The 20197-nt window shown below is 44.1% G+C and overlaps 1 protein-coding gene across 1 annotated transcript in view; it reads right to left on the bottom strand.

Annotated features, from left to right (window-relative positions):
- efnb3b (ephrin-B3b) overlaps nt 1–20197 on the bottom strand; it is a 79524-nt gene that overhangs the window by 5142 nt on the left and 54185 nt on the right. Inside the window, exons 3-4 of the mRNA XM_018703906.2 lie at nt 6138–6230; nt 3278–3337 (exon numbers count right to left, since the gene is read on the bottom strand). Coding sequence (XP_018559422.1) covers nt 3278–3337; nt 6138–6230 — 153 coding nt within the window. The remainder of the gene's footprint in view (nt 1–3277; nt 3338–6137; nt 6231–20197) is intronic.

Raw genomic sequence — 20197 nt, 5'->3', positions numbered from 1 at the left:
CACACTCGGCCTGCCTGCCGGCCTTCCTGCCTGCCTGTCTGTCTTTTTATCTGTCTGTCTGTTTATCAAACTGTCCGTCACACTATCTCTCTGTTTGTCAGCCGATTGCTCTCCCTGTCTGTTGTGTGTCTGCTTGAAACCTAAGATCTTCACAGCCTCGGAGCTCACAGTTTTCTCAGCAGGAGGTCGGGTCAGAACTCAGCAGGTGGATGACGGTCTGGAGGTTTGTACTGTATGTGTGTGCGTGTATCTGTGTGTGTGTGTGTTTATAGAGTCGGGGGGGTTCTAAGGCTCTGGCACCGGACCGTGTGAATGTGTGTGGCGAACTGGTTAAGGCCGGTAATGCGAGTCCCTGCTATATAGACCCTTTGGATTGGTCTATCATTATTCTTGGCACACATCCCTTTTCTTTCCCCCTGTCTGTCTCTCTCTTGCGTCTCCTCCGCTTCCTCGCCCTCCCTTGCTCCGTGGTTCTCTCTATCCTCGGGTTATTGTAACCGTAATGACCTACCTTCCTCTGAGCTCAGCACTGAGCAACACAAAAACATACACAACAAATGGACAAACACAACCATGCCTGCAAATGCACGCAAAACACACCTCGTCCCTCGCTGCTAGGCCCCCCGTCGCGCTGGACTGACTGGGAGCACAGCACTAATGCCGGACGTCGATTACTCTCCCTTCTCCTCCTCTGCTTTCTTCCTCCCTCCATTAACCCAACATCCCTCATTCTCCATCTCCATTATGTCCACCGCCTTTCACCGGTTCTCTTTATTATATCCTCTTCCCTCACCTCTCCTCCTCCGCCTCCCCCTCTTGCTCCCCCTATTTTCCGCCTCTCACTCCCTCCTGTGTTTTTCCTTTTTTATCACACAACTTCAGACTTTGACGCCCTCTTTTCCCCTTGCCTCCCCCCCTTTTTTTTTTTTCTTCCAAAAATTCATTAGTGAATTTAACCTTGGAGAGAGACAACCAGCAGGTTAGAAATGAAAAAACATGTGCACAGATTGTTAAACCCCTTGGGGCAAATTTGCGATTTGTGATATTGGGCTGTTTAAATACAATTTGACTTGACACTAAACTGCAGCACAAGTTTTATGCAAGTTTCTGAATTTTTTTATACGAGAGAGTGAATCGGTGCGTGTTTCCATCAGCAGCACTTATATGAATACATAGAGAGGATGTGACAAGGTTACATAATTAGCACCAGTAACGCCAATGCATCCTGGCATTTCATTGCTGCTTCCCACACAAGGTGGCATTTGTGTTTTTTTTAATGAATTAATTTCTCTCTTCCTATCCATGGTGTTCTGTCAGCTGCCATGGTGACACACAGGGGTCCTCGATGTGCACAAAAAGGCCCCCATCTGCACTCGCACCAGGAACAGGAGTAGTTGAGTACACTCCTGACAACACTGCTCTTTCTATTCATTTTTTTTTTTTTGGGGGGTGCGGGTGGGGGCTAATAGAGTGACAGTCTGACATTAATACTTTATTTACAGTAGATGATGCAGAAGCAGTGAATTAGAAAAATCTTTTTTGATATGCCAGCCATGTCACTTCAGCCGGCAAGGCCGGTATATTTGCCAACCTTGTTGACTAAATTGCACAAACTCAAAATGAGCAGAAGAAACTGGTGAATAGCAACATACCAACTGTGTATCAACTGTGTGTCAATAAGAGCTGAAATGTTGTTTTCATTTAGACTGCTTCATTTATGATGTGAAACTGTTATCTAATGCCATTTGTACTAGTGTCTTATTACAGTCAAGTCACATATGGTACAAAGCTTCAACATCAGATCATGATGGGCAAAAACGTCCATCTTTACCCCACACTACTTAAATTTGGTAGGATATTGAGAATGAACCTCATCATATATCTGAATATTAAACCTACAACTACTGAATTTACACTTCTATGTTTTAAGCCTTAAGGATATTAGTTTGCATTTTGCTAAATGTGCATCATTAAAAGTCTCTCTGCTGCAGTTGTGTTAACATTGTTAAGGCGACAATCTACTGGATGACTTTGAAAATAAAGAAAAAGGCTGAATCGAATGATTATGAGATCAGATCTAAGAAGTGTTTTTTTCCCCCTATGATTTCTGATATTTGTTTACATCCCTGGGGAGAATCAGATGAGGCAAACAAACAAAAGAGAAACTGTGAATAACCACTGACACTCCACTGGCTTAGATGATTTTGAGTAAATTCACACGAGGATTAGAAATTCTGTCACAACTGCTGTGTCAGGAGTCAAAATAATTATTTCAGATATGCGGTTAAGTGTGTGCTAATATGTCCTTGTCTGAGAGTCAAAAATGTGTAAAATCCCTCATTATGTGTGTGATGTAAATCAGTCCTGTAGCTTGTCCAGCGTTATTTGTCTCATTCTAGTAAAGACAATACATACTATTGTTGCTTACTTCACACGTACTGTTCTCACCTATGTGAGGTATGGACAAGTTTGGGTGATATGCAAATGCTCCAATTCACACATTTGGTATAGTATGCAAATATCACCAGCAAAAAAATAAATAAATAAATAAAAGGAGAGAGAGAAATGAGCACAACTGAGAGAGAATCATGTTCTTTCTCCTCCACTGAATGACTTTGAGGTAGAGCATGAATCTAGCCATCTCTCCATTTTCATCTCCTTGTTCTATTCCCCTCTCCTCTTTGCTTTTCAATTATTCTTTTCTTTCTCCCCCTTATGTGCCTCCCACCTCTACCCACTCTGTTCCATCACTCCCTTATGTCTCTTCTTCCCTCTCTTCTCATCTTTCTGTAATTCCCCATCTTTCTTTCTTTCTGTCTGTCGCTCTCAACGGAACCACAGAATCCAGGCCGCCCAAACTAATGACAATAATAACTCTCTGAAATGTCGCCGCCGGTCTAGCCCTCTCTCCCGCTGCCCTCTCTCTCCGTCTCTCTCTCTTTTTCCTCCTGCCTCTTTCTTCCTCCCTCTCTTTTTCTTGTCCTTCTCCCAAGGTAGCTATTAGCCATCCATTCCCTGCCTGCAGCACTTAGCTCGGAGGGCCGGGCGCAGAGATGAGGAGAGGGATAGAGAGCGGGGAGAGAGAGAGCGAGGGAGAGAAAGATATGGAATTAAATAGAGAGATCCACAGATGTCACCGCTGCACATTCTCCATCTGTCGCCTCCTCCCTCCCTCTCCCCACTGCTTTTCTTTTTATCTACCAGTCTTTGCTTATTCCCTCCATCCATTTCGTGGATGGATCCACTGTGGATTATCTCCATTTGGTCTCCTGCTTACCTGGGTTTCTGCTGGTGGTGCGTCCCGCTGGCTCCTTCTTCGGAGGCAGTCCATATGGACCTGGAGAAGAAAAATAAGGGTGGAATATGAGCAGAGTGGCAGAAATACAGAGACAGGCTCTATCTTTTACAACAGCCAAGCCTCTCAGGGTTGGAACCAGTAAGTGACATTAGCAAAGAGACAGCCAGCCAGGGAGGGAAATCGAGACAGAAGAGGTTTAATAAAGGCTTCCCTCCTTTCTATTCCCGTTATAGGAAAACACATATTGATTGGGCTTCGATGTGCCGTGTATGAGCACTTTTCCATTTGTTTGAATGGGAAACTAAAGAGAGACCGTTTGTTGTTTTGGCCAGAGTGAATTTACACAAGGCCATAACGGCTTGTAATCTGTAGTCGCTAAATCAGGCCATCTGTCTAGCAAGCCCTCAGTAATGGTGATGGCATTAAAGAGCGTTTATGTGACACATGCAAACACACACACACACACACACACACAGATGCAGCCATTGTAGAAGTGCCACTCCTCACAGCTGAAAGGGATGGTTCAGAAAATACTAATTTTGTTCACTTCTGAGCCATCTGGCCAACAGTAGGCTGCAAGAACAGAGTTTTATGTTGGGATGTGACTTATTCATCTCTGCAACATTGTAAAAAGGTCTGTTATCGGTCATTGCAGCACAATAGACAAAGCAATGGGGTGTTTATGGATTAAACTGTACAGTAGACCCACAAAAAAGGGACTACACAGCAATGCACAAACTGAACTGGTGAGTGAGTGTGTGTGTGTGTGTGTGTGTATGTGCGTGCATGCATAGCCATCAACCTAAACATACTGACATTTAGAGAAGTGTATGGCTATTGGCTGGCGGCTCCCTCATGACAGCCCACCAAACAGAAGTTAGGGGTGGTGCTGTCTGGATCAATAGGAACTGCTGTGTGGTCAGCAGGGGCTAGAGGGGGAAGGTTCAGACCGTGTGTTTGAGTGTGTGTGTGTGTGTGTGTGTGTGTGTGTGTGTGACAGAGACAGAGAGCAAGCAAGATAGATAAAGAATAAAATAAGAGAAGACAGGTCAATGTATGTGTGTGGGGCAAAGGGTGCAAGTGTGTGTTTCTTGAGTGTATGTGTGTGTGTGTGTGTGTGTCTGTGTGTGTGTGTGTTCCTCAGAGCAGAGCACCATATCTCATCAGAGATCACCATGAGGCGGCACGCCGCTTATTTAGACGACAAACAACACAGACGTGACCTTTCAGCCACATAGCAGATAAGGCGGAGAGACAGAGGAAAAGAGAGAAAATAACAGAAAGGGGGATTGAGAGGGAGAGCTGTAAGGAGCGACGGCCAGCATGCAAAGTGAAGGGGAGGTGATGAGGACGGGGAGAAAGGGAATTTGAAAAGGAAGCCGGCAATGTTGCCTGAATGAAAAGGGGTTAAAAAAAAAAAGAGCAAAGACAAATGCAGAGGGAATAGAGAAGGAGTGAGGGAAGGACAGATGAGAAAAGACAGAAGATAAAACAGGGATGGAGAGAAAAGGGAGAGAAAAATTACAAATAAAAAGATGTGTGCGCGTCTTAGAACTTCAGAGAGTTGTATAACAGTGGCAGGGGGTTTGTATGTGTGTGTGTGTGTGTGTGTGTGTGTGTGACGAAGGTAGCATTTCTATTGCCCATGTGGTGAAAGAGCCAGGGGAAAGAAAGTGTATGTGTGGTGGTATTTCTATTGAGCTGAGCTGACTGTGCTGATGTTATGGGCTGATAGAGCCACAGCAGCGCCACTTGGCTCTTTGCTGAAGAGCACCTACAATACACAAGGCCTGATAACACAGCATAGGCTCAAGAAATAGAGGTAGGTGAGTGTGTGTTTATATGTGCATGTGTGTGTGTGTGTGTGAGGGGGGTCGTGTGAAGGACAGGTGCCTATTATGTGTAGGAATGCACAGGTCAGTGAAAATGCTTCAACAGGCCTTTTTTCTGCTGCTTTTTTTTTTTTTTTTTTCTGAAAATCCTCCATGTGAGGGTCATTACCTGTGAATATTTTCCAAACAAATTAGAAGTATGTGCAGCTAGGACTCATTAAAAATCACTGACTGTGTGCTTTAACACTGAATGGAATCATTTTGTTATCGTGCTTTGGCTGGAGGGTCTGCTGTGAGGGGAAAATGTGTGCGTTCTGGTGTGTGTGTGTGTACGTACGCCTCGGCTTCACTTCAGGATGCATGTTTGTGTCCATATTATGTGTTCATGTCCTTGCATGTGTGAGCAAATGTTTATGCCTGTAACGCATATACCGCACAGGGATACGTGTGAGTTTCAATGTGTGTGTGTGTGTGTGTGTCCAGTATGAGTCAGTAGTAGTTAAAAGGCAGAGTGAGAAGGGAGTCAACAGGGCTCATTAAAGCTGACTGATCCCACACTTCTCCGCTGTTCTCACCACTTAATGAGCCCTAATATGCTCAGCAAGAACACACACAGACAAAAAAGTGATCAACGTGTGTGTGTGCGTGCATGTGTTTGGTATGTGTGTGTAAGAAAGAGGAACATAAGAGAGATGGTTTAAAAGAAGAAAAGGCTGCATGTCAGATAAGGTGCAGTAATGAATGTGTAGCGCTCTGCACTGTACAGATGGGAGATGATGTGAGATGCGTTGGACTGGAGCCAATGTGTGTTAGTCATACTGTGTGTTAAGTGAGCGATTGTGTGCGATGCATGAATAACAATGCGTGTGTTAGTGAGCAAGTGAGAGAAGAAGAGTCCGTGTGTGGACATGTGGTGGACCCCAGCAGTTGTGCGTATGGGGGGGGGGGGGGGACTCACGTGTGGGTGCCTGAGTGTGTGTGAGAGGGAGAAAGGTGAGAGGACTTACTCTGTCCCACTTTCAGGACCACCTTCATGCCTTGCGTGGCACACACTCCGCCTCTCATGCTATCCAGGCCTTGGCGCGTCCCATCTGACGTAGCTGGAGGGATGGAAGCACAAAATTACACAATTAGCCAAGTAAGCAGGGTGGTATACATACACACACAAACACACTGGAAACCCATCTGTTAAAGCCACACAAATTCACCCTCTCTCAATCTATAGCCGACGCCAACAATAGCTTCTATTCATATGGTCAGCCATTCCAGAGAGTCAGCGAGTGACATTTGCAGAGGCAGCGATTTAAAACTCCACCAGAAGCTCTGAAATGTCAAACTACGAGGCGGCAGCACTTTAATAAGTCCTCATTTAGCAGTCCGCTGGAATTCATTAACACCCCCACCGCACTGCATGGACTCAACCACTTTCAGTCAATTGCAATCGCTGCTGGGGCTGGAGAAATAGCAGGAGAGGGGGGTAATCTAGACAGGCAGAGGCTGGTTGATGGAAAAAAGGGATGGTAATCTAATCAAGGGTGCATATGAAATAAAATGGAGCCCCTGAGACAGAAAACACAGAGTGTGGAGAGAATCTGGACCTGATTGGTTAGAATACAGACTGTGTTGAATGAGTTAAAGCTCCGGTTGGTAATACCTCATTACTAGCTCTGCTTATGTTTTAATTAAGAGAATTAAATAGATTTTTTTTTATTTCACATTGAGGGACTGATGTGTTAATACAGGCGAAGAGGGATTTAATGTGCATTTTGAAGCTATAAAAGCTTTTCCTAAATTGAAAAAAAAAAGCAAAAATTCAGTGTCTGACTTTAAATCAGCATCCTGACCTGTTCAGGAATCAGACAAGTTTCTTTCTAGTGAAGCTTTAAGGCGGCCAAAGGGGGTTAAGCAGTGCTGACAAAGTGCACAGGCAACAAGAGTGTGTGTGTGTGTGTGTGTGAATTCCTGTAACACTCTAACACTTCCTCTTACATAAAGCATGTCAGTGAATGCATTAAAGATCACTGGTCTGCAGGTCACAGAGGCTGCAGGAAGAGGAAGGAGTGCACGCACACACACACACACACACACAGAATGAGGATGGAGGGATTGGAGGGAGGGGTGGAGGAACTGTAAAAATAGAGGGGTATAAATATGAAGATGCAGAGACAGTGTGATAGGAGAGAGAGGACAGAAAGACAGAGAAAGGAAGCGACGGGTGAAGAGAAGAGAAAGGGCTTCAAAGTGAGAATCACACCTTTGCAGTTGATGCAGCATCACTTGTGCATCCGCTCGTAATCACTCTGTACAAATGTTAACAGTCTCCAGCTATGACCTCAATCACAGTCTTTATGACAAGACACAGACTTCTATCTTTGTCTTTCAGGTTTGACCTGATGGAGGGATTGACTGTAGCCACAGTGGATATAATAAAAAAAGGACAGTAAACATATTCTTCCACCAACTCACCCAAACACCCCTGCACACATCACCCATCTATCCTTATTTTCCCAGTTAAAGCCTCAGGGGCTAACCCTCACCTCTTCTCCTAAAAAAAATAAAATAAAAATACATATATATATATATATATATGTAAGAAATCATTTTCCCCCCACCACTTCCCTTCAGGCAGCAGATTAGCCTGTCTGAAGTGAAGCAGAGAGGGAGGGATGGCGGATGGCTCAGGAGGGAGAGAGAGAGAGAAAGGGAGGTGTGAAAAAGAGGCAGCTTTACTTCTAACACCTCCCTCTCTCTCTCTCCCTCTGTCCCTGCAGGATGCAGAGTGTGAAAGCAGGAGGAGGAGAGAAGCAGGCGGAGGTCAGGGCGAACAGCAGTATGGTGGGAAAGCCAGGAGACAGGGATGGATGAAGGGATATATAAAGACGGTTTAAATAAAGTGCTGTGAGAAAGTTTGTACATTCCTCGAGTGTGTGTCTACTATTTGTTGTGCTAAAATCTTTTTTAAATCATAGTATTTTTTTCTGTCTGTGAGACCTGTTTAATATTTTCTATTACACTAATGTAGGGGGACAATCTAATTTAATTTTTAATGAAGTTCAAATAAAATGGAGAGAAACGGCGTGTTCCGAATTAAACACAGCTCTCGTTTCATCAGAGCTTAATTGTGTCATTGAAAAACAGTTAAAAAAAAAAAAAATCTTTGAAAATAGAAAACAAAATGCCTGTGATGGGCTTTTACAGTCCACTTCCCTGTTCCTTCTGTTCTTGTCTGATCTCTGACAAGATTCATTTCATAAGTTCATTAAAATATTCAGATTTTTCTGATCAGAGTTTGTGTATTTTTTTATGTAGTTTTCACACAAAAACAAAAATCACTTTGAAATAATATCACAGCACAACAAACAAGCTGCACCCTACATTTTGTCATCGCTTTTCACCAATCACCAATAATTTTTCAGTTTTATTCGTTATTTCATAATTTGTTCATGCAGAAAATGCATGCATTTTCTAGCATTCAATCTGGTTGTAGGTTATAGACAAAAATAAATCAAATATAGAACAGCATTTTCAAGTGTTTTTTTCCTCTAATTAGACACTGTATGATAAGAAGCTGGAATATTCATATTCTCTGCAAAGTAAAGTTTTGTACTGAACTATGTCAACAAATATACTGTAATCATTTAACAAACTAATTCAGTGCAACTGCACAACATAACATGCATTTTTTTCCATTCATCATTAATTATGTGTTCTTTTCCTGAGGCACTTGAATACAAAATTGAATGAAAATGAATGATGATAAGCTTGTTGTCTCACTTATTTTCAGTGTTCTTAAAAACAGAAAAAACATCACATTATTTACTCATTTTACATAATTTTCCTGGAAACATTCTTCTCCATCTGCTTAATAAAATATGTGCCTGTATAAACAGAAACTTGAGAAGGTGACATAAGAGAGATTACATGGTTTTACCCTCTGCTACATCCCAGGACAGGGGGTACAGAATGTGATAAAGATGGGCTTGAGGGCAAAAAGCGAGTGTAGCAGCTCTGATTGAAGGATTGGATGGAGGACAGAGTAAATAACCCTAACTGGTCTGGGAGAGAAGGGCGGAGGACTATGATTTTTGAGAGTAATAACTACTGACACACGAAGGAGGACAAGAAGGTGACGGGAGACGAGGGAGGTGAGGAAGACGAGGGCGAGGAAAGGAGGAGGAGGAGGGGGGGTGGGTCGTGCGGGGAAGTGAGGCACAGAGACTGATTGCCTGTGACAAGCTGTTGGTGATATGATGGGGACAGGAGACTATGTGAGACGATGGAGATGACCCACAGCCCAGTGGACACAGAGAGGAGGAGGAGGTGGAGAAGGGAGGACAGCAAGATTCATAGAAAGAGGGAGGGAAAAGTGGTGGAGCGGAGAAAAAGTTAAAAACAGAAAGTAAGGAAAGAGTTTAAATGACATGATAGATAGCAGGGAGGTAAAAGACTCTAATGTCTCCATTATGGAAAAGTGGAGCAGTAATGGATACAAAGAATAGGGAGACACAAAGAGAGACAGAGACTGAGAGCCGGAGAGCCAAATTGAACCAGGAGAGCCTCCACAAATGTGATTTTGCAAATGCAAGCTATTTTTTTAAACATCATAATCAACAGGTCACAAATATCACAAAGGCAATTTTTGTTAAAACACTGAACTGTATCACGACAAATCCTCTTAAAACCATTAGGACGTGTTACAGGTGCCACTATTTCTGTGAATCTCCATTTCACAGGAACAAAGTGAACAAAGAGATCATAACTGCTTTGTCCTTGGATGCAAAATATCCATCCCCCCTCCTCCCAGTTCTTGGTTGCTAAACACCAAAAAACGCTGCAAATTTCCCTGCACTTGAGGGGGAGAAGATATCACCAAATCAAAGTAGAAATAATCACGGAACATCTGTGAAATCCTGATGCGAATCAGAGATGAGAGCGGGGGAAAAGATGGGGGAGATGTAGGAGTTGGCGTGCCTCAAATCTTTCCCACCTCACTTAGGGAGGACAGGGAGAGAGAAAAAAGAGAATGGGGGTGGAGCATATACAGCTATTTGGGATGAGATAAGAGGAGAAAGGAGGAAGAGCAGTGAGAGAGAAAGAGGGAGACACAGGAGGGAGAGGAGGGATGAGTAATTGATACAATGATCAGCAGTGATGGGGGGGGTTGCAAAGCGCCAGAGGACAGAGGAGAGGAAGGGCGTCGCTCTGCCACCCTCGCCTCGACAGGAAGACAGGAGGGAGAGGCGGAGGAAGTGGAAAAACTTAATTAATGAAATAATACTGCAGTCAACCTCAATCAGGCTGCACAGTGCCGGGACTCTGCACACAAGGCAGGCAGGCTGGGGGAGGAGTGTGTATCTAGTCCATAGAAAAGATCACACAGTGGATGAGAGTCTTTCTCTGTGTCTCTCTTGTTATTACCAAGGTCAGTGCTGGGCCAAGCCTCTTCTCTGCCTCCATTATCGCTGCTGAAGTTAGCCCACCATTACAATAAAAGTGGACAGCGACTCCACTGGAATCATATGATACATCATCCATTCATCCAGAGACTCCAGCCCCACATCAGACATGCGTTCAGCTCTATACTGACTGTCAGTCACTGCAGCGGACTATACAAAGTTATTCCATTTGCATTAAGGCGCAGGCCTGGACCTCAGTGTTTGCTCGCCCACTCTATTCAGCCCCACTCTCCTGTGTTGTGTTTTGCAGCCCTGGTTATATATTCTGCACATGCTGAGTGACAGCCGGCCTCCCGCAGCAAAACACTTGCTCCTGTGTGAGTGATGTGAATTTGTGTACATGCTGATGTTGTTATTTCCATCACATCCCTATGTCTAGTTTGGGACACGACTCACATTTCAGTCTGCTCAAAAGTCATGAGAAGTGCTGTTTCTCGATTGCTTGATTTCTTATATTTTTGGTCGAAACAGGATTTCGGCGGTGGGACATCATGTGCACATTCCAGCTTTGGTGCAGCATGTTGTTTTATGAAACTGGCATAGATTTTTTGGTGGGTGTTTAAACCCAAAATGCACTGCTGAGTCCATGGTTGGAGTATTGACCACGCAAAATGGGCAGCTAGTGTAGGGTAGAACCTCATTAGCCTCTAAAGTTGGAGAAAAAGTTTAAGCACATCCACAAATTAATTACAGTATCAAAAATATAAGATGCTATAATTATTATCTTTAGAGACCTTGTACTATTTAAGAAATATATTGGAAAAATATTTGTATCTTTACTTCAAAAATCCTGTTCTTATGTTCATCTCATGCTCACTTCTAGCATTAAAAAAATACTGACTGTAAATAAAAATCAAATATGTGGGGTGTCTGTTGAAAAATGTTTTCTTCCAGCCCTGACTAGTGCCTAGAATTATCCTCTCAGGCTGCAGTTACATCCCTCACCAAATAAGAGGTTAGGACAGTAGCCTGAAAGGCAAAACCCGGGGCAAACAAAATCTGCAAATCACTTTCTGCCGTTTGAAAAGCTTAAAGCTGCGAGCACATGGAAATAATAAGTTAAAGTGACAGAGATGAGCATAGCAACATTTTCATCAGCTCCAAAAAAATGTGTAAACCCCTCCTGCCTGTGCCAACTCTGATTTTAGATGGTGCACATTACAAAATAAATGTGTGTTTATATGTTTTATTTAATGACAGGATACATAATGCGCAGAAAGAAAGAGGAGGCCAACAGGGGCCCACAGCTCAATTTTCCCCGGGGCCCTCAGGCAGATTAATGTCACTCATGTTACTTCTGAAGTTATGAAGTTGGAGCTGTCTATGTATTGCTGTTACATAAATACTGTATGTGTGGCCAAGCTTTTGCAACAAGCTAGCTACTGTACCACACACACTCGCACACTACACACACATGCTTTGAGGGTAGAGAGGGAAATTCTCTTCCGATGACAGCTAGATTAAAGGGAGCAAAAATGGGAATGTGGTGCACAGCAAAAGAGCAGATTAAACAACAAACAGAATGAATAAACAAGAAAAAAAAAAAAAGGCCACGGAGGAACAAAGCTCACTTGCTCGCTTGCACTGTGCAGTCTCACGTTCCTTGAGCATGGCAGCGGCGCCCCCGCTAGCCTCTGGTCTGTGATAGCGTGTTAGCTGCGTCACGAGTGTGCCAGGCTAACAAACACAATAATCACAGATGCAAATGCAACGTGAAAGACACAAACCCAAGTGGGTGTCTTGCTTCGCTCCAGGCGCACTGGTGAATGCTAAGGCTGGAGTGGTTTGAGTGTGTATGTTTGTGTCAGTGTGTGTGCCTAAAGTGCTCCCATCTGTGCAAATCAACCTAAAACCAATGTATTGCTTCACAGCGGCTTTGCCTTTAAAATCCTCCTTTTAGTTCCACTTGTTTGGATTTTGGACCACACTCTCCAGAAACAGCCACGAAACTGAGTCTGTCACTTGGGGTGGACTTGGAAGTGTGTGTATGTGTGTGTGTGTAGGTGTAGAGGGGACTTGGGGGTGGGATTTACCAATGCCTTCCTGTTTAAATTTGTAGTCTTCGCTCTCCAGAGGCTCTACGAGCTCCATGTGTGTCATCTAGATGACGAAGACCATATAACCCGATCCCCTCTCCCTTGAGGTGGAGCTGGAGGATTCATCCCCCCTCCCCTCCCCCTCTCCTTCTCTCTGCTCCCCAGCACACACAAAAAAATTCTGGATCTTGCCACCGAAATTTCCTGTAACTAAAAACGTCTTCATAAATCTCATATGGCGCTTTTATGACCCGGCTATGACGCATTAACGAAGCTATCACAAGCCATTACCTCGCCGCGGCGGCAAGGAGGGGAAAAGGCATTAAGTTGTGTACTGAAACAGAACGGGCATTATTTTAGCTCCCCCTCGAAAAAACACACCAGCCGAGTATTATTTTCACATTCCACCTCCAAATACACAATACACCATTACTTCCAACATAGCATGAGGTTTTCCAAACTTGTTTTTCTGCAGAGGGTGCAGGTTTTCTCTTCAATTGTTGCAGACAAAGGCCCACTGTTGACTGTGTTGTGGTAACACTTGATCCACAAATGGGACCGGCTACAAACAAGGACAACACAAAGACGTCTGCATGTTTGGCGCCTCTGTCACACGGTGACACAATGGTATGTGAGTGGTTCGGAGATAGGATAAGCATGATACATGTTTGTCATATGAGGTAATGTAAGAGTGGGAAAAGATTTGTGCTGATAAAGGCTCGTAATCCTGGTTTGTTAAATATAGAAAGCATCCAAAGCAGCCAAAGTTCCTTTCTAATACTGATACATGATGATGCCTGTTCTGCTTTTGAGTGGAAAGGACACCACAATATAGCATTTTAGGGATACTTTGGTTGCTATGGTTACAAATTACTGTTTAAAAATCTGCTTTTTAAGTATGTTTTTAAAGCATTTAATCTGACCCTTGCAATACTGAAAGGGTAAGATAAATCAAATTACTTTACCACCTAAAGTGCATGAACAAATTAAAGCCATATTTCTCATTTCTACTGGCAGCAAAATTGGCTGATTTCTGGTGGGAATTCTTTATAATTTGTATTCTGTAATAATGTGATTTAAAACGCAGGCAACTATGACAGTTGGGTAAAAACATGACTGAAGAAAAGTAAACTTACTAATGCAATCAGTGTCACTTAACATGTTTCTCGCAAAGCCTCGGCGCATGAATTTGCGTGAGAGAGAAGCAGAGGCGACGGGGACCCTGGACTGGGCCAACGTTTGGAGCCAAGTCATGGTCACAGGTTGAATTCACATGATGTGTCACATGTGGACCAAAAAGACACACACACACACACACACACACACACACACACACACACATACACATAAATTCACAGAGAAGAATCTCACGCAAAGTCCCCAATCTCACACACATGCCTCTACAGGAGGAGACACATCTACCTCAAAAATTCAAGACATCAACTCATTCACGCAACACACACTCACTCACACACACGCACACACAATCCACCAGGGGAAAATGATCTCAATGTCTTTGCTTGCCTGTGGTTGATCTTTCCTCTGTGCTCGATGACATTTTAATTCTCAGCAGTTATTCGCTTTCCATCCATCCTCTTCTATTACAATCACCCCCCCCCCCACACCCCGCCTCTTTATTTGCCCTCCCTCTCTCTCCTCCAGCCCCCTCCCTCCCTCTGTCTCTCCGTCTTTCGGTGTCCCGTGTGCTTGCAGGGTGGGCGACTCAGAATCACTTCGTATTAACCTCCAGCATCAAAACACACACAACAAACTGGGCCACTGCACAGCATCCTCCACCCTCCTCCTCTTCCTCCTCCTACCGCTCCGTCAGAGTTCCAAAAAAGAGGACTGGAGTGAGGAACGCACCTGATCTCTACTTCTGACAAACACACACATGTGCGTGCGTGGTGCTGAGAGTGAGAGCCTGATTGCTTGTGACAGAACCGCTGCCATTTTCTGGTTTAGTTCTGAGGCGATGAGCGAAAAAACATCGTTGGAGGCCTGAAAACGCTGCTGTTTGCTGTCATGTTGTTTTTGCCTTCAACTAAATCCATGTCATGATTTATTAGACACACCGCTTGGGCCGTGCTGATAATCCAGTTGAGTATTGTCATGTTGTGTGTGTGTGTATATATAGTGTATGTGTGTGTGTGTGGTACATCTTTAGGAGTGCATGTGCAAAGGTCAGGGAAGTTCACATATGTCATTGTGTGTGTGCACGTGTATGAGAGATGCTCCAGTTCATAATCTGCTGTGATGCATGGAGGGTTGACAACTGCAACATTAACACAGCATGACCACTGCATCTCTGAACATCAACAACAATCTACAGGCAACCTCTAAAAGCTGCTTATAGCCTCTATAGATCTGTGTTTACGTATATATATATATAGACCTGGGGAGGGGGGAAGGGGTCATCATCACTGTCAGAGAGAGAGAGAGGGGGAGAAACATAAATAAGGTCATCAGTAGGCATAAACACAGAGGCTGATTTCTTCCCATTCATTCGCACGTTAATTAAATGACGAGAAACAAATCGTGGCCTGCCTGATTCAGAAAGTAATCCACGCCAAATAAATGTGACCGCCAGAGCATAGACTTGCATAATGGACCAAAAGAAAGACAGGCAGGCACAAAGCGAGGGAGAAAAAAAATCTGAAGCAAAAGAAAAGAGGGAGCAGGGCCATTAAAAAGAGGCCTAGTGACTGGGTGGATGAGCCTTGTGTAACATCAGTAAAGTGCTAGCCATGTAGGACAGTCACGACCAATGTTCCTTACAACTGGGTCAATGTTCCCATCCTGGGGCAGCGAGGGCATTCTGTGTGTTTTTCTGTGTGTGTGTGTGTGTGTGTGTGTAGTGAATACCTTCCTGTTAACTTCCACAGACCTGCTAGAAAACTGCCATCCCTGCAATCCCTGTCAAGTGTACCTCTGAGTGGACCTCCATGCATATTGAATGAAAACTTCAATGACTACTTATCAATACTTAATGAATACTTATCAGTGAATCCCTGAGTGACTTCTACAGCACTGATTTTTTTTAAAAGCCTTTTAAAAAGCATGCAAAGCCTTTTTAGATGCGGCTCAGTACGCAACACGGTCTGACGCTGGCGGGGCAGAAGAGAGGAGGCTGAGCCGGCGGAGCGGGCCGGCGAGTTCATGGTCGCGTTTGAATGTCTGAATGTGATATTTTCCAGTGCCGGCTGAGGTGATGCCGGATTTGCTGCAGTTGCGCAGGATGAGAAGTAGCACTTGAAGCTATCGTGGGGGGGGGGGGTCTGGCTGCCTGCAGACCCCAGTTTGTGTGTGTGAGCGTCTGTCTCTGTGCGTTCTTGTCTGCTGGTGACTAGCGGGCGTGTGTCCGTCGTAAGGTTTGTGTGTGTGCATGTGGGTAGCCGTTCTCCATTATATCAGCCACTAGATTGGAGGCCTGGAGAAATGGGTCAGCGCCAGCCTCGACGTACCTTCTCACTGTCTCTCCTGCTCTTTGCTCATGTTTTTTTTTTTTTTTTCCCAGCCTCTCTTATTCCCAAGTCGCTCCCAGAATAAAAACGAAACACCTCCGGTTGTCCACTCCTCCTGCGGCTGCCTAGATCTGGGTTAAACCAGAGAAGTCCATCCCTCACTCCCTCTTTCCCCCCCTTCCCTCCTTCCTTTCTCTCTTTCTTCTCTCTCTATTGAATATAGAAAATGGAAGAAGTCTCAGCTTGTGTATTTTAATAATCTCGGCTGAAACAGAGGACATATACAGTGTAATGATATGGATGTTCGGAAGCGGAAATAATACTCTTTTCCTTCTGTGTCTTTGCTCTCTCTAGCTCAGGGGCTGGCTCATGTGACAGGAGCTAAGTGTTTTGTCAGGGGGGCCACCCACCCACTCACCCACTCACCCACACACACACACACCTGTTGCAAAGCCAGTCTGAGGCGGTGAGACACAACACAGGTAACAGGATACCATAGTCATGACTAATAGGACTGGAGGGATGTGTCCTTCTCAGTCTCTTACATTAATGCCACCATCATTCATCCTGGAGTCTTTTTTGGGCCACTAAGTCGCCCTAAAAAAAAAAAACTTCCCCCTCCACTCTACGCCCATCAGAAACACATGTACTCGCACACATGAACACACAGGATTGCACATTGACACACCTGTGTGAGCACACAATCTCTAAATAAAAGCCCTCAGTCTCACATTATTCTGATTTACTGTCTCAATTTAAGCATGAATTCTGTGCAGTGAAGAGGAAAACAGGAGACAACCAACACCTAACTCGCACTTCCACGTCTCCTGTCACTTTGTCATACTTTCATCACAGGGGAAGAGGGGAAAAAAAAGCCGTCTGTTGCAGCAATCACTCTCTCCACCAGTAGCTCTCGCTTTTCCTCCTCTCCAACATTTCCCTCTCCCTTGCCTTTCAATTATTGCCTTTATGTTTCCAGCCTTCCTGCCGTCCCCCCTCTTTGTAGGGGCTTCCTCTCAGGCAGAACCTAGCTGTGACATTGTCTGTCATTGCAGGATTACAACGTTGGCGCCTCGCCACGAACATGCCGAAGACGCGGAGGAGGCGACCCTCGCCGCATGCTTTCTGCTCTGCCACGGGGTACAAACCCTTCGACTAGAAAAACAACTCTTGCAACACTGTATGTATCTGAGGCCAAAACTTCCCTCTGGGACACTGAGCTGTCAGATTGCCTTAATATAAGTGACTTTGAGTCAACTTTGTAGCTGATGGTGACTTCTAAACAATAGAGATATTCCTGAAAAATTGGCAGGATACTGCTGAGGGATTGCTGGGAATACGGGTTGACTCCCATGGTTATTAAAGACTCATACCACTATTTTTGGACTCATTTATTAGCTGACATTTTATGATACCATTTTGTATCATCTATTTCTTTTAGAATCAAAACAAATCCCAGGCTTCAGTGTTCACTTGAAAATCTACGCTTGACAAAGCAGGAAGAGTATTTGAAGCAACCCTTTGAACTGCATCATGTCCAGCCAACACTGGCTAATATCCATTTTTTTTATTAACATCAATCACACAGAAATATAGAGAAAACCCAAAAAAGCATCATCATGTTGAAACATCACAAGCCTAGTAATTTTGAGATTATTTAAAAACCTCTCTGAAGGACAGGCGGTCGAATAACGTTGGGCCTATTTTTCGCTTTTGGGTTTGAAATGTAGGTTATGCGACTTTTGGTAAAATAGAAAATTGGGAGAACAGGGGAACAGGAAGGGGAGAGAAGTTGCTCGACTGAAGGACAAACGGCTGGTAAAACAGGAAGCTAGGAACGATGCAAAAAAAGAGGGAAGTGGGTCAGCGGTCTGAAGGGAGGAACGTGACAGCGATCTGTGACATGTAGCAGGAGAGAAAGAAAGCGAAAGCAAGTGGGAAGATGGCGGCGGGGAGAGGGGAGGGGTTTCTAAATTAAGAAGGAAGGGAAGCAGAAGGGTGAGAGGGAGGAGGAGGAGGGGGAGGAAGAGTGAGGGTGACAATGTGAGAGAAAGACGGGAAAAAGCAAAATCCATGGGAGGCAGGCGCTGCTCGAGAAAAGGGCCTCATAAATGTCACTCCCTTCTGGGTGATATTAATGGCAAATGTCAAAGACTCAGAACTTACAGGAGGTTAGGTCGCCTAAATACACACAAACATGTGTGAACGCTCTCAAACACACAGTTTTTTTCTTCAGACAATGACTTTTGAAAGGAGGCAGTGAAGGAGTGGGCCTGCAGAGGAGCTGTACATCTTAAAGACTGTAATTACACATAACTGTCAGTCTAATTAAGGCTTTTAATGAACTCTATGAGAGCTCAGAAAGGACAAAAACTGCCAGCCACTGGAACACGTGCTTGTTTGTTTGTGTGCGTGTGTGTGTATGTGTGTGTGTGTGTGATAAATGATGCGCTCGAGGAAGAACGTGCACATAAACGCCAACACAATCAAACATTTTAATGAGCCTGTGTACAGCTCTGAGGTCCACCATCTAATAAACACGCATACCTGTTAGGGTCTCTCATCTCCTATTGCAACACACACACACACACAGAACTAATTATTCCTGTCATGCTCTCTATGGTGATAAAGTGTTAAAGCCCTGCCCATTGCAGAAGCGTGACTGGACCTATAGGAAAGACCTTTGAAACAATTGGATTTGCCATTAAGGAAAACTTTATTTAAGGTTTAGCTGAAATACTTCATAATAAAAGCCTAATCTACATTACACATCATTAAGCTCGGCTGCTAAAACCCCTGGCTGCACTTTCTTGTTGGCTGGTCAGGTATAGGAAAATAGATTGCACTCAAAGACTGGAAAAATGTTAGGTCTTGATTTAGTGGCAGATACAGAGCAATAACCAAAATCAAACAAGATTTGATTGTGGGTGGGCAAGCTCAATAATGTATAACGACAGCAGAGAGTACACGCTTTGTTGAGAAATGTAGAGGTCAATATCTTGTCATTTTATAGGACCGGTTTGTTGGTTCTTATGTATGACACTACATAATAACTTTTAATGTGAATGTGCTGCACAAATAGATGATGGTAACTGCAGTAGAAGCGCTAACTAACAAATACTAAAGACAGTGTTGAGGAGTGGTGATGCTATTGCATGTAGCAACACTACTAGTTTATCTACATTTTCAGTAGCTTTGGGATAGCGTAGCTTTTTTCAAAATCATACCTTAACCCCTAGGCCATCAGAGCAATAGTTAATAAGCTAGTTAAGTTAATAAACTACTTGCCTGAGTAGCTTGAAGTATATAGCATGCTACTTACAATAAAGGTACTGTAGCTTCAGGAGCTATAGTTTCCCCAACACTGACTAATGGCCATTTTTCTCCTGAGGTAAAACTCTCTTTTCCTCATATAAAGCAGTTCTGTTAAAGGCAGTGACACTATCACTACATTATTATTATTCTATTACTCTTACTTTTACCATTACTATTATTAATTCTTTCCATTTCAGGGGCCACCACCACCACCATCCATTTTAGGGCCCCAAGTCATAGATCAAGAGAACAGTCTCTCTTTTCTTTCTCCCTCAAGTTTCCTTCTCTCACTGCATGCCATTCTTTCAACCAGCAGCTATGTCATAGACTCTAGACACTGTGTATACACACACGTACACACACACAGAAGCACTTTAAACCTGGCTCAGTTTTAGTGTTTAAATGCACCAGCCAAGACTCGGCTATAACACAATCCTGACGAGCATGGAGGTCCTTCTAATGGATCAACATAGATTCAATACAAAGCGCCAGTGTATGTATGCACGCGCGTGTGTGTGTGTGAACACTTGCCTTAAATGTCCTTGAACCATGACTGTAATACTTACTGAGTCATGTACCTATGCGCGTGTGCTCTTTGTAATGTATGCTTCAGCCTACACGGGCATAGATGTTGGAATTCTGATATGTTTTACTAATCTTTGCCAGTACAGCCCCTTTTCTCCTCTCACCCCCCCCCCCCCCCCCCCCCCCCCCCCCCCCTATTATTCTTGTTTCCAAAAGAGGAAAGCAGGAGAAACACACACACACACACACACACACACACACAGAGAACATG

Source organism: Lates calcarifer, linkage group LG14 (genome assembly GCF_001640805.2).
Source record: "Lates calcarifer isolate ASB-BC8 linkage group LG14, TLL_Latcal_v3, whole genome shotgun sequence".
Lineage (NCBI taxonomy): Eukaryota > Metazoa > Chordata > Actinopteri > Centropomidae > Lates > Lates calcarifer.
The sequence above is the reverse complement of the archived record's forward strand: the minus strand, read 5'-3'. Positions and strand labels throughout refer to the sequence as shown.